We start from the raw sequence: 15,244 nt of genomic DNA, 5'->3' as shown, positions 1-15,244 counted from the left end.
TCAATGATATGTATTCCCCCTTACCTTACTCTGCTGCACCTAACCATAACCTAGTATCCTCAATAGTGTAAAATAAATTTGTTTCAAATGGATAATTCCTTCCTTTGAAGCGTAAGTGGCACATTCATAGTGCATTCAGCAGTCCTCACAGGCAGTTCAATAGTATTTGCTAAAGAAAGGGATAATTTCACTGATGCATTTTGGTCACCCATATTTTATCAGCCTGCCCAGGTGTTTGAACCAGCCGTCCTCCTTTCATAAGCTTCATTTTCTACCCTTTAAGTTTCTGTCACTGAGCGAAATAACATTTGCAGTTACAATATAATTTCCCCAAGACATTGTTTATACGTTCTAACCTTGGTAACAGACATTTTCAGAATAGCAATGTGCCCAGAGTGCTTTCAGGGGAAAATAGACAAAAATCCATTAATCTTCTTGTTGCCACAGGTATAAACAGGATACCGGGAATACTTTGTGCTGGCTGATGTTTGATTAAAGGCCTGAAACCGCTCCTACAGGAGCGCCAGACAACATAAAAAATGTACCTGTGTTTATCAAGGTCCACATGAGTAGTTGCTGTCACAGCACGCTGACGTTACAGTGACGTGGTGAGAATGCTTCCCCCGCTCGCACGGTGTGTGTCGTGTCCTTGATGTGGGGAATAATCACAAATCAATACTTAACTCATCTCATCTCAGCAGAAAATGGCTCTGGTCTGACTATACATCTGTCAGGGAGCCGAGCACAGCCGAGCGGAGATCTGAGTACCGCTGCTGGAGGAAAATAATGTAGGTAGATCAAACCTCTCATGCAGTTACCATATGTTCAGTACATCTTTTTAGAAGTATGACGTTATTGACGTAAAAAGCGGAACATGCTGGGCACCTGCTCCCCCATCAAACTAAATGGATTTCTGAATAAAAAAAAATTGTTTATGTAAATTCAGATTACCCTAGCTTCTGAGAATAAGAGCAAGGCTTGATGGAATTCAAGTGTAAAATGTTGTGAGACAGCATCTTTAAATTCAAACCTCAGGATCAAAGACACAACTGTGTTATTCATTTTTTTAATGAGGCAAATAAAATTCATATGGTGTGTGGGTTTATCGGAGGAATAAAAGACAATTTTTGTCAGGTTAAATAAAGTGCAAATACTTAATTACTGTACTAAAAGGACCAGTGTGTAATAATTACAAGAATTTATGTACATAAATGAGATATATTATATATAAGTATGTAATTTATTATTATCAATCAACGTAAACTCATAATCTATATGTTCCCGTTACTTTAGAAATAGCCATTTATAGTTACATACTGTCGGGTCGACTTACGCAGATCATCATCCTGCGCTGTCTACGGCAGCGCAGAGCGGACATACTGCACTAACAGTGAGTCTTGGGAAGCCCACGGCGACCTTATGTAGACGCCGCAGCGTAAACACGGAAGTAGGCGGGGAGGATAGACGCGGGTGATTGCTGGCAAACCATTTAGCGTTGTGAACCTTGACTGGCACAGTTTTGACAAATGGAGGATCATACATACACTGTACCAGAACAAAAAGCAGCGGACAGTGAATCCCCGTCATCCAAGAAGCGGAGACGCGAAGAAAGTAAACGCAAACATGACAGGAAACGGCAAAAACACGAATCAACATCGGCATAGCGTTTATACGATGGAAATCGCTGATGGAGGACAAACGTTTTCAAAGTGACGCTGAGGTTGCCTGTTTTCTGCTGGACAGGTAATTCATCCTACACACATAATTGTAGTTTGTTGTGAGATAGCTTTCGCTCGCCATTTTGTCCGCTGATGGCCACCGTACTCTACTCACGGTGTCGGGGTAAATCCTCTTAGTTGCAATCTAAGGTTTGAACGCTAGATGCCACCAATAAGAGCCCTGGCTTCATGCTAGTCAGGTGTAAAATATTGTGAGACAGCATCTTTATATTCACACCTCAAGATCAGAGAGACTCCTGTGTTATTCATTTCTACAGCACCAAAATAGCTGGCATGTAATGAGGCAAATAAAATTCATACGGTGTGTGGGTTCACCAGGGGAACAAGGAGAAACAATTTTGGTATGAGACGACGAGGTTAAATAATTGTTGGCCTGCGTTTTGTCTTCACTGTCTCTCTAGTGGCTTCTCACAGCCTCCTTGTACCTCTGTGGCTTCAGCCGGCGAGTTTGATATGTAAATCATCTCCTCTAATGCACCTTGACACAGTGTAGGTGTATGGCTCACTCTCCGTCTCCCTGCCCCCCTAAACATACTCCCATTTTTATGCTAATCCTCTGACCAAGATCCCCAGAGAGGATAACGCGCTCCTAGAAGCAATGAATGGAAGAGCAGCAACACACACACACAACCAGCACCACCTGCGCTGGCTGCAGTGGCTCGTGTGACTGTCTCAGAAGAAATGAAGGCATCATTCAGAAGATTCTTCGTGAATAATCAGTATTAATAAAGTGTCTGAGCTCTTGGATTTCATCACACATTGAAATGCAGTAATGTCTACAACACTCTTTTTTCCTTCTTTCTTGGACCCCTTGCACAGATTTTGAGTTACACCCATTCAGTTGTCTATATGTGAGTGTGTATGAGCACATGCACATATATCTGATAAGAATAAAGAAATTTCTCATTGTCTCTCTCCAGAAATCCTGACCTGGTTATACACAGACTTTGTGAGCAGTGACATAGGAACTATTTTATTTCTACTGTGTCACGATGCAGAAGGAAGCATCTACTAATGGACCAGATGTTCATTCTCGTGGCAACACAGAATGTAAACATTAATGATGCTTTCCTCGGCTGAGCTGTAATTTTAGCACCTCTGAGCTAATTAACGCGGTTATACAGTTGCTCGGTGAAGCTCAACAGAAAGTAAATAGTTCTCACATGAAACTGCAAACAACAAGCAGGTTATTATTTTGCAAATGATCTTCAATCTTTTCAGATGCATACAGTTGAGTATCATCAGCATAGCAATGGAAATGAATCCCATGACTGTGTATAATTTGGGCAAGAAATATGAATAGAAAAAAGCAGATGGCCAAGAACAGAGCCCTGAGGTACTCCACACGTCACATCACTAACTTTTGATGTAGTATTGGGCACTTCTACTGTTGGTCACCCTCTGTGAATTGCCATGTGATGCATTGTGGGCTAATATTTTTGTTGGGTATGTTTTACAGTGTACCATACATGCCGCATACAGGCTGCAATGATAGTAGCAGCAGAAGTAGAAAAAAAACATGAACAACGTGGATGTACAGCATTTAGTGAGTAGAGTTACAGTTTAATATAAAAGATTCACTTCATTATCGTTACCATTTTGCCTGTGTTTGCTAGATTTTTAATTTTTGGTATTTCCATGATGGCCTTGCGGGCCACATGAAACCTTTCAGTGGGCCACATTCTTGCCCCCGGGCCGTATTTTGCCCAGGTCAGCTTTAGAGCATGAAACCAATAATTAACATCTCGACAGAATGAGTAACAAGGTCTGAGATAAAGCAATTCATAGCTGACAGAGCCTCAAATTAGTTGAATTTAATGTCAAGTTTGGAGATTACATTGAAAATTTTGTAGTATACAGATTAAGGCATTACCTCCACCTTGTTTAGTAGCTGTAGCAACATGGCCACCGGTTCAGTAAGGTGGGGAAGTTTAATTTAATGGTAAGAAAGCATTTGGTTTAACCCAGGTTTCACATAAATCAATCATATCCAGATCATGCTGAAGAGTTAAATAATTTATCAGAAAGCCAGGAGCTGGGATTGGCTTCATCCCCCAGCAACCCTTCAAAGGATAAGCAGCTAATACTGGAAATGAATGATTTTAGTTAACAGTGATCTGATATTTAATAAAAACAAAATTGAGGGTCTTGATAGGACAGCAGCTTGCAGTAATGGGCTGTAGCGCTACCAGTAGATGACTATGTGATGTAGTGATACAATGATTACAATTACCTAACATGATATTTTGTTTTTCAAGACTGTAGGGGAGAGTGGGATAAGATGAGCCCATGGGAAAGTTGACCAACCCTCTGTTGTCATGTGACCGTCAGTTGAGGAAGTACCCATCATTTCTATCTGGCTGTGGATGGTGAGAGGCACACTGGAGAAGTTCAGTCTCTGAAAAATAAGATGGTATTTCAATGTAATATAATAAAGCTGGTTTGAGTTATCATATGTTGAACATTGTAGTAAAGCTACCATGCCAAAGGTCGGGTCAACACCCTTTACATTGCCTCTGCGTTGTTTTCATGTTGTCCATCCGTACATGGTGAAAGTAATGTAATCACATGTCTACATCTGTCCATTTCTTTGACAGCAGCGTATAAGTGAATTGTACTCTAAAACTTTTTTTTTTCACAAAAATATTGCAAAAAAAGGCCAAACCTGACTACTAATAATCTATTTTGAACTTTGGTTAGTTTTGTTGGTTTAAGTTAGCTTTAAGGGAGAAAAGAGAAAAGAAATACAGCTATTTGAAAAAGAGAAATGTATTGCTAAAATGCTTTCAATTATTTTTTAAAATAGGTTTAGTTTTAAAGATGAAAAGTCTTATGGTCAACTTTTTTAAAAGTCAGATGTCAGACATGTAATTCTGATCATTTCAATTGATGGGAGACATCCTAAAATATGGGTAAATGCTTCCATTGTACTTTTGTCTCATTTTTCCTTCCTTAGAGGACAACATAAGTAAAACTTGTCTCATCTTACCCGACTCCCCCTGACTGGCTACTTTGTAGGATACCTCACCACAACCAGTGGAAGGGATGATAATTATATTTTTTGTGATTCACATATTTTAGGTAAAGAGAAGTTGAGTAATTCAGTGGGACAGAGAGACAGCCTCAGTGTTGTAGACTCAAACATGAGTTTGACAGTCTGCACTGGACTGTCTGGACATATTAACTAAAGTACTGTAGTCTCTAAACTGAGTGGACAAGACACTAAATGACCATATAAATCTGGACACTTTATACCATTAAATTAGATGAGTTTCGACTGGGTAGCTGATACTGTTCTCTTAGAAATAAAGATGCTAAGTAGAACCATAAAGGGTCCTTTGGCTTGTCCCCATATTCTCCTATAGGACAATACTTTTGGTTCATAGTAGAACCTTTTATAAAGGTTCCACTTGAACCCAACAAGGTTATACCTAGAATCATCTACGAATACCCCTATGAGAGGTTCTACAGAGAACCCTTCTATGGTGTAATGGTTCCACCGAGAACCCTGAATGGGGGGTCTATCCAGAACCTTTCCACCCACTAAGGGTGCCACCCCAACCCTTTCATATTCCAGAGATCTCAACAATCATCCAAATGGCTTCTTTGGATGGAAATGGTTCTCAATGGTACACTGAGTAGAACCATGTCATTTCAGGAAGAACCCTTTTGGAACCCTTATTTCAGAGAGCGTGCTGTATTCTCTAAAATCATTTTCCACTGGGTCCAGTTTGTGGTTATATTTACTCTGTTACTTTAATGAACCTCTCCCATGAGTCTGTACTGTAGGCGGAGTCTTCAGAGTTTTGCACAAGCGCAGAAGTTGAAAACTGTGTGAGGCTTATGTAAAGATCACTTTCAACATACTTTTGTTTTATGTCAAGGAGGAATTTGTTGACTACATAGGAATGAGTTTTATGGAAATGTGTTTTTTTTTTGTTGATCAACTTCAACACGTAACAATATAGGACAAGATCTTAATCATCTTAATTGAGGAAAATATGCTTACAAATGAAAACATGCATGTTGAAGGTGTCTGAAAATGATTCCACATGGATAATAAGCGTATGTCTGTGTCTGTGTCTCGTAGAGAAACAAACTGATTACTGCTTGTATGGTAAACTTTTCACCTCAGTGATTCTCTCTCCTTCAGATAAGTGCTCCGAGCCACAGCATGTTGAAGCTGTTCCCACCTGTTTCCATGAGGCTGTGCTGCTTATCTCTCAGGCTGCAGTTAGTTTTATCTCGAGCCTCAGAAACATCGTCCAAAGCCTTGGAAAGGAGCTCTTATACTGCAGAGGGCTATCTGCTGAATGATAGATGAGGCTGATGATTGCGTGTTACGTTTTTCAGATGGGCCACACCAGGATTGGAATTTCATCAATTTTCGGGGCAGGGCCACGAGACCTTTGGTGTTGTCAATTTTTTGAGGGCACCAAGGCCAAATGCCAGGGCAGCAAGGCCATCAAATAAAACGGTTATTTTAAGTTCACTCAAATTATTAATTTAAGGAGTTAAAGGTGGGGTGTGCCATTCGAATCAATGCACTTTTTTTTTTATCAAATTCGGTGAATATCTTCTCACAGTCCTCTAGCTCTCTGTCCTGTGTGTGCTGAAAAAAAAATCATATCCAGCCCTCTTCACAGCCCTGGCTCTGTAAATGGGATATAAACACACACTATTCCAGCCAGTCAGCAACAGGTGATGTGTATGTTCATGCGCAGGATGGGCAGGGGGATGAGGGAAGCAAGACTGACTGTAGACTTACTGGCATGTTCAAAGCGAATGTTCACCTGGCTTTACTTGCATGAGTTTGATTGCCGGATCATTTTGGGAACATATGTATATTCACATCACTTTCTCTACAGTGTTTATTCACCCCGAACAGGCAGCTACAAGCTGATGAGCAACATGCTAACAGCTAGGGCACCAGCTGCGTGTGTGTGTTCGTGTGTCAGCCTCTGACAGCACTCCTTCCTCCTCTCTGTATGTTAAGAAAGTGACTTTAAAATACATCCTCCTGTCAGCAGTCAGCGTGGACCTAGACTAATTAGCTCACTGAAAACAGCCGAGCGCGGTCGTCTCCCCCGTGGGTCGCTGCTGCAGACAGGTTGAGAGGAAGAGTGAAGATAAATACATTTTTTCACCTCGAAAGTTTCAGAAACAAACTCTGAGCTCTGCTCTCAGTGGTAAACGATTCCACTATTTCTCCGTGGGTTGCTGCTGCAGACAGGTTGAGAGGCAGAAGTGTATCAGCTCTGCCCCGGTTCTGCCCACACTTGTATTTTAATAGCAACAAAATCTTACTTTTCATCATTGAGGCTAGAGATAACTTACCTTTGGGTGGCAGATGCACAGGATGCTCAGTTTTTTGTATAATGGGCTGGTCATGCAGCCCACCATTCGCTAATTCATCAAACTTTCCTACCTCATCTCAGTCAACCTCCTCTCAGAGGTTCACTCAGTCACAGCTTTGTGACATTGCAAGTCTCCTGGTTGATCAGTGCTGAATTTGTCTAAAATTATCATTAGCTCAGTTTTTCAGCTGTTAATACCAGGTTCAAAATCAAACCAACCACTGGATATGTGTGCACACTGTGAAGTTGTCCGATAAGAATTCAGAATCTCCACAAAAGAAACATAGTCAACATTTTTGCCAACTGATATTCAAAAACACACCTCCTAACACAATATTTCTCTGCCAGCTACTCTAATCCACAAAAGTGCTGTTTTATATAATTAGTGTTAAAGTAGTCCCAAATCACATTTGACTGGATAAATGTATGTTTATGAGGCTTTGTTCAATATGAAAGATAAAAAGTATTTAATGTTTTACAGGAAGAGAGAAGAGACGCATCCTGATATAAAATGTTCAAAAGAACAAATTGTTTAATCCATATGTGTGTAAGATAAGGCAGCAAAGGGGATAGCACAATAGAAAGAAGCTTCAACAAAAGGCACTAAATAATAAATAAGTAAACAAGCAAGTATAAAGAGAAAATATAAATAATAAGAACAATATAAACAAGAAACAGAATCAACAGCTGAGTTTACTCCATTGCACATAGGAAATATTGATAATGCACAGTATGAAGTGATATTCCAACTGAGCGAAATATGAATATTGCACATGTTTATGCAATAACATTGAAGTCAGTCAGTTTTGGTGGTGGTGTGTGTGTGTGTGTGTGTGTGTGTGTGTGTGTGTGTGTGTGTGTGTGTGTGGTCTACTGGGAGCAGTGCTGATTGTAAACGTGTGACATGAGCAGTAAAGAAGGACTTCACAGCCTTTGGGTGAAGCAGCCTGTCAGTGAAGGAGCTGCCCTCTGCTGTCAGTGTGTCCTGCTGGGGGGGTTGTGACTCGTTCTCCATCAGGGATGATAGCTTAGCCATCATCCTCCTTTCCCCCTCCACTGGGTCGAGGGGGCATCCCAGGACAGAGCTGACCCTCTTAATCAGTCTGTTAAATCTCTTCCTGTCAACAGTTGAGATGCTGCCGCCCCAGCAGATCACTCCATATAAGGTGGTATATAGAATTCAAGAATTCATATACTAACTAGAAGAGGTCACTCTTGCCGATCCACATCAGGCAACAGACAGTGAAGCACCTACTGCAATGCCACCACAATTGCCAGATGCATTCAGCAAAGATTTGCAAAGTTTTTACAACATCAACATGAACTCCACATACATTGTACTGAGCTGTGTGAAGACCGAAGGAAATCAACGTGGAATTAACCACTATATTGACCTGTAACTTGGACGGAATTTGATAAAAGGTATTAAGTGCATTTTTTTGGCAAAATGGAAGTAATTACTATATTGACGTGTGATTCCAGTGAATAATTTCCAGCCTGAAAAATCTATTTTTACAGAGGAGTACAGAGGAATCATACAGAGCTGAACATTATGATGTCATAGTGAAGTTGACCTTTATACCTTTTGGGTAAAAAATGTCATCATTTCATCATTTTGTCCTATTAGATATTTGTGTGCAATAATAAATGTATGAATCCCCAAGTTATGACAAAAAAAATGTGTTTAGCGAGGTCACCATGAACTTGACATTTGAACTTTGACCAATAAAATCTAATCAATTCATCCTTGAGTCCAGGTGGGCACCCTAACCAAATCTGAAGACATTTCTTTCAAGCATTCCTGAAATATTGCCCTCACGAGGATGGGATGACACAAGGTCATGTGACCTCTGTATTTCAGTCATACAGTCATGCATGTGCACAAGAAAAGGCTCATGGATCCAGTGGCATTCGAGGTTAGCTCCAGACAAGATGCAGGTCCACTGATCACGCACATACACATCCACTCAGTCACGCACACACAGAAGCGATCGCATGATTGCATGATAATTATGTAAAAATTTCACACAAACGTGTCTTAGAATATCAGCAGTACTGGAGAGTAGCTACTTAGAGGCAACTAGCTACATAAAATTTAAGTAGAAAATAAATGTAATCTCAATCGTTAGAGTTACTGAAAAAAATGCAATTAAATTCGGTTACTAATCAAAATGTTGGTGTTTACAAAGATGTGCAAATATTATTTTCCAGGTTGCAGGGAGCTGCACTCTACTGAAAGACTTCTTCTAGTTTTATTATTTCACTGTCTTTAAAGTGGGGATTTTTTTTTTCTTTTAATCGATACCCGCAGCCAATTTATGGCTTTAATTAAATTGCCATGCTTTTTCCAGCCGCCCATTTATTATTGTAAATTATTGTATCTTGCTAATTAGAGTACATTAGAAGACATTGGACATTTTAATGGAATGAAACGAGAAACCCCGACATTTGCAGGCTGATTGGTCAAACTAGTCACCTGAACTGATTCCAATTCAAACCACAGAGTCAGGAACTTTTCTGTTGTGATAAGTTGCTTAAATGCAAAAAAATAAAAATGCACAGAAACTGCCTCCACATAGAGAAAATTAATATTTGATGAAGCAATATAGAGTTCTCTTTTGCGTTGTTATGAAGTTTCTTCATTACTGGCATTACAGTGGTACGCCCACATCCAGCACCACTGAGCCTTTAACACTGACACACACACATATATACCAAACACATATACACACACCTAATGATATGAAATACAGAGGCAGGAATATAGAACTCATAAAAACAGACAAATGTTGAAGCAGAGCTCATGATTTATAATTCTCTGTGTTAAATCTTATGAAGCGAATGCATCAGTAAATGATGCAATATTAAGAAGGTTTTGAGAAGTAGTAATAGCTCGGGGAATGTCATCCATCATTTACATAAGATTTTAGAAGTTCCTACTCAAAGACTACACATGACATTAATAATTTCCTCATGTCAAGTAGCTCAAAACATGTCAGGATTTTGTGTGTTGAATGTCGAGAGGAGACGCCGTCATGAGCGCACAGCTCCGACTCATCTCGTCTTCTTCATGAACCTTCAGATATCAGCTGGGGAAATGAAGCATGGTTGCAAAAATACTTATGGTTTTGTATATGACAAAGCCGGATGACAAACAAATGAATGACCCGTTTCCCAGTGTGACCTCGGTGAGTCAGAGCTCCCTGATTGTCTCTCGACCTCCAGCACAATGTGGTCTGATTTCATTTCCCGCCCTCTCTAATTGGGCGTGATGATTGAAAGGATGATGGAGAGGGAGTCACCTGTAATCAGGAATGATTCCAGGGACAGGAAATGAATTTGTGACAGGATTTATTCCTCTTAGCTGCGCTTTGTATCGCTGGAGAATCCAGGACTCTCACCTCAGTTCAACTACTGTTCTGTGCTGATATCAGACCGACTGCCGATGGCAAATCATTAGTGCCGTATTATTTTCAGTTGAGAAATACATGCAGACAGGCTGTAAGCCAAATCCTATTGACTTCAATGACATATAAATTGCTCATTGTGGGAATAAAATAATTTTAAATAGGCTTTTTGGGAAATTTTAAATGTCGCCCACTTATGGGATAATAAGCATGCCACTATTAAAGCCATAATATGTGACATTTCCACAATAAAATATCTGAAAATGCTACAACTATGTTATATATTTTGTTGAATTGTGCAATTAACTTTTCCAAACGTTCAAATGCAGAGAAATTTCTCATTTGTTCAAGCTAGTGGTCATAACACGCCCTACTGTGACTCTAACTGGCTAGTCCTCATTGCCTTTGTTGGGTTGAGTCGCCTGGTTTGGGTAAGAGTATCAGGGTAGGCCAATCAGAGGCAGAGTAGAGTGGGTCATGTCTTCTCCATCCTGGGAAAAAAAAATCATTTCCGGGAAACATCGGAAAGTGAGGAAGGAAGTCTGCAATGTTGGTTGTTTGCTGTTGAACAACAACTCCCATAATCCCACACTACCTCACAATGTCATCAAACTACATCTTTTCTCATTGTTTTAATGGAGAGAAATCCCTGGTGGCGTTTGTTTAGGGTAATTTTGTGTGTCATGCCTATATATGTTACGGTTTAGCTTTTCCTTTAACACTATTCAGTTCTGCACATTTTTACATTTTGGTTACAGTTGTCAACTGACCTCCATCCTTCGTCACAACGGTGATCTTCATTGTAGTTAGTGTTGTGAAACAGTTTGGTGAGCTTGGGGCAACAAATCTTCTTTGTTACGTTTAGAAAAAGATTGTGGTTTGGGTTAAGCGACCCCATATGGTGAATGACAGCAGCTATGTGGCTCCATGAACTAAGTGTCTTCACTGAATAAGCACTATAAATACCATCCACACCACATTAGTGATAATGTATTAAAAAGTGTCAGCCGCAGAGCAATACAACACTGTCTTGCAAAAATTAGGGCCTGCATCTATTCAGTGAATGGGTGGAGGCTCGTGTACGCGGGTCCTCGACGGTCGCGGGCCCTGATGCAGCTGCATAATCTGCATATATGGTAGTTCCGCCCCGTGTATACGGAAGATGAAGAATATCTCAAACAGTTCTGAGAGTGTGTCTGATACCTGGCATGTATCCCAGTAATCACTTTTCTGATTTGGTGTTTTGCCAAGCGGGTGTCAGGGAGCTCTGCATTGTTGCCAGGCACTCTGTGTGATGGTAGCACTTAACCAGGAGTACCTGAAGCACTGTGGGTAATAGTGGCTGTGGCAGTGATAGTCAACCTCAGGTGGTATAAGTGCTAATATCATCAGTACAAGCATTAATAACTGTAGCTGTATCATGGAGGTTCATGGGCCACACACACACACACACACACACACACTCTCTCTCTCTCTCTCTCTCTCTCTCACACACACACACACACACACACACACACACACACACATATAACCATTAGTTCTAGTCAGATTACATATCATATCAAATATTTTTATATATTTTTGTAACAGTGGTTTATAATAATCACTGTATCTATTGACTTTTGGCTTAGAATGGACTTACTTAAATATTAAAGTTTGTGTAAAGGAGTTTTCCTTCTAAACAAATTACACATGCTAGAAAATAGTTGCTGAAAACTTGAAAACACTGAGAACTTTGTCGTACTAAATTGTGGAATTGGAGCCGTAAATTGTTGTTTGTGTGTTCAGGATTTTTTGGGCAGATCTGAAACATGGTTTGGTGACAGGAGCCATGGTCCCCCAGCACCATATAAGCCCTATGAACTGACACTTAAACAGCCAATCACAAAGCAGGGGGATTTCACAACAGCCAATTACAGCACAGGTTGTGTTTACTACAGCCAATCACAGCACAGGGGGTCTTTCTAACAGCCAGTCACAGTATGTGGGGTTTTATAGCAGCCACTCACGAAATAGGAGAGTTTTACAACAGCCAATCACAAATCAGATTCCTTTTTACAACAGCCAATCACTGTCAATCACAATGCTTAAAATGAGGAAAAGAAGATGCAGGGAGGAGAGTGAATTTTTATTTTATTTTTCCTTTGAGGGTGACCAAGTATCAGCAGTCCTAATTAATTAATACAGTGATTAAAAGACGGCATTTTGAGAGATCAGGCTTCTCGATCAATTCTAACTCTTTTGTTATGTTTCTTGAAGTACTGGCTTTAATCTAACTTTAATCTTCTCCCAACTCCTCCAGTAAAACCAGCATATTTCAAAAGGTCAGTGGACCTTTTTTTTTCCATATTCTTGAATCTAGTCTTTGCTTAGAAGGTCTTGAAGTGGTTTTGTGCTCAACTTATGAATTTTAATTTCCATCTTCAAGCAAAACACATTGTACTGATATTGGCATCACCATGGACACCTAGTTATAGATAAAAGTGGCTGTGCAACATTAGTGCCAGACAAGAAGAGGCATGGCAGGATTTTCTTCTGCAGTGGTGACAAAATGTTTTTTTTTTTTGTTTTTTTTTAAGTTTGAGTTAACTGAAGCTGGGGAAAATATTACGCCAAATTCCCTTTAAGAATTATGACATATTAGCATTCCTTACGTGTCAGAAAAAACAAAGAACTCAAGAAAGACAAGATAAAAGGCACCATATGTCAACAGTCTTCTTATTAATTCAGCATCATAGGAGCAATGGATTACATGTAACGGGATTATGTAATTAGGATACAAAAAAAGGAAACTGGATTCCATTAATGTTAGCTACACAGACCAACCGCTGATGTTACCTACAAAGACCAACAGCTAATGTTAGCTACGCAGTACAAATGCTCATGTTAGAGTTAATCCAAAAATAATGGAAAACAGTCAAGCTAAATTACCTTCATATTTTGATACCTGAATTAAGTCACTGACTACATTTTCTAACAAGTAATTAGTAATTGTATTGGAGTACATGTTAAAAGTAACCCTCACAACTTTTGCCATCAATATAATTGATAAAGATAAACTGTATTTCAGTACATACTTTACATTTTGGATCTTGTCACCTCATCTCTACCGGAATCTGTTGGTTAGTTGTGCTAAAACCTAAGACAATTTTTTGATCCATGCTAGCTCAAATTTTTAACACTGGAAGTGCTGGAGTTCCTGGCTGTAAGCGCTCATTATGACCTTTGACTTCCAAACTCTATTTTCTCTCATGATAAATACCAGACTAAAAGATTAATGCATTTATTCTGTTAGTTTGTCTTTTAGAAAATAAAATATCACCAAAATGTAACTTTTGTGAAAATGTATTTAATATTTTTCTGAATATGCATGCCATAATGATTGCATATAGTCATAGCAGTATTTTTCTGTGGGATAATAACCATCAGTGATCAAGAAACTGATTAATGTATTTTCTAAGATTATAAACATGTTATTTTAGCATTAATAATAGCAAATTTCTGCCTTGAAAAAATCACAAAAAATAGTCAAAGCCAATGGGAAAAAGCTGGAAACAATTCAAATGTTTCAAGAACTGAGAGATTTAACATTTCAGTGAGTTACAGGTGCTGAGACAAAAAGTGTTACAACGGTCCCTTGTCTCCCCTACTTTATTTTTTAAGTGAGTCTAATTAATTAATTATTTATATGTTAATGATGGAAAATTGGAAATTGAGAGCACTTATTAAGTTTTATTGACAGAGACAATGATTGTTGCTAAGCAACCAAGATGCATCTCCGACTGTGCTAAAAGTAACAACATAACAGTTTCCATGTGGTCAATATGACTGCTATGGCCAAAATATGTAAAAAATTATTATCACTTCTTGCCTTTTGTGTAATTTTTATATGTAACAAAACATTTTAAATGAAAATGGACACTGTTAGGAAAAGTCAGGTACCAGCAGCGTTGTATGTTTTTTTTTAATTCAACAAAGTTTTTGCACATATAAATTTGAAAAATGGCCACCTTGGCTGTTCTAGTGTTAAAAATAGCAAACTTATGAACACGACTGTGGTGATATGATGCGCTTCAGCTTCCAGATCCTTAATCAGACACAGTTAGCTCCACACTCTTTCACGCTGATAAACCACAATAAAACCTTTGTTACACTTTTCGTGGAGAAAAGGCACCCGCACGCATCTTCCTCACACACTCTCTCATCTGTCATCCCTTCTTCTGTCATTATCCCCGCAGTCGCCCAGAGATCAAGTAATTACACCTCCGGAGCAGCATGCTAATACCCCCCCCCCCCCCCCCCCCCCCTTCCCCTTCCTCCCCACGCACATCTTTTTACCCCAACCTCAGTTTATTCATCAAGTGTCAACCTTTAACCTTCCATCAGGTGCGTGACTCTCTATCAAATCCAATATGCTGCTGACACGAGAAGGATATTCAATTACTTTGGCCTGTTTCCCTTCTTTCACTCTGTTTACTCGGCTTATCTTGAAGTTGCATCCTCACTACCTACTGTATGTATGCTTACTGAGTCATCGCGTCTATTTTGAGGAGTACTTAAGATGCGTGTTTTGCTGCTAATTGTAATGACTACAATTAAAGCAGGGGGGGAATGGCTTCACGCCGCAGCCTCGGTAAACTCACAGTCTGCGTGTCACTGATGACATTGCCTTTGATAACTTTCTGAATCAATGTATAATTACTCATTAAGCCGGCTAATTTGGACATAATCAAGTGCTGGT

General features: G+C 39.5%; 1 protein-coding gene across 1 annotated transcript in view; it reads left to right on the top strand.

The window, feature by feature from the left end:
- Positions 1-1,459: 1,459 nt before the first annotated feature.
- Positions 1,460-15,244, top strand: part of pts (6-pyruvoyltetrahydropterin synthase) — a 60,794-nt gene continuing 47,009 nt past the window's right edge. Inside the window, exon 1 of the mRNA XM_084740668.1 lies at positions 1,460-1,743. Coding sequence (XP_084596794.1) covers positions 1,688-1,743 — 56 coding nt within the window. The 5' untranslated portion in view covers positions 1,460-1,687. The remainder of the gene's footprint in view (positions 1,744-15,244) is intronic.

Source organism: Lutjanus erythropterus, chromosome 17 (genome assembly GCF_056507025.1).
Source record: "Lutjanus erythropterus isolate fLutEry1 chromosome 17, fLutEry1.hap2, whole genome shotgun sequence".
In the NCBI taxonomy this organism is placed as follows: Eukaryota; Metazoa; Chordata; class Actinopteri; order Lutjaniformes; family Lutjanidae; genus Lutjanus; species Lutjanus erythropterus.
Note: the sequence above shows the minus strand (reverse complement) of the source record. Positions and strands in the feature narration are given on the sequence as shown.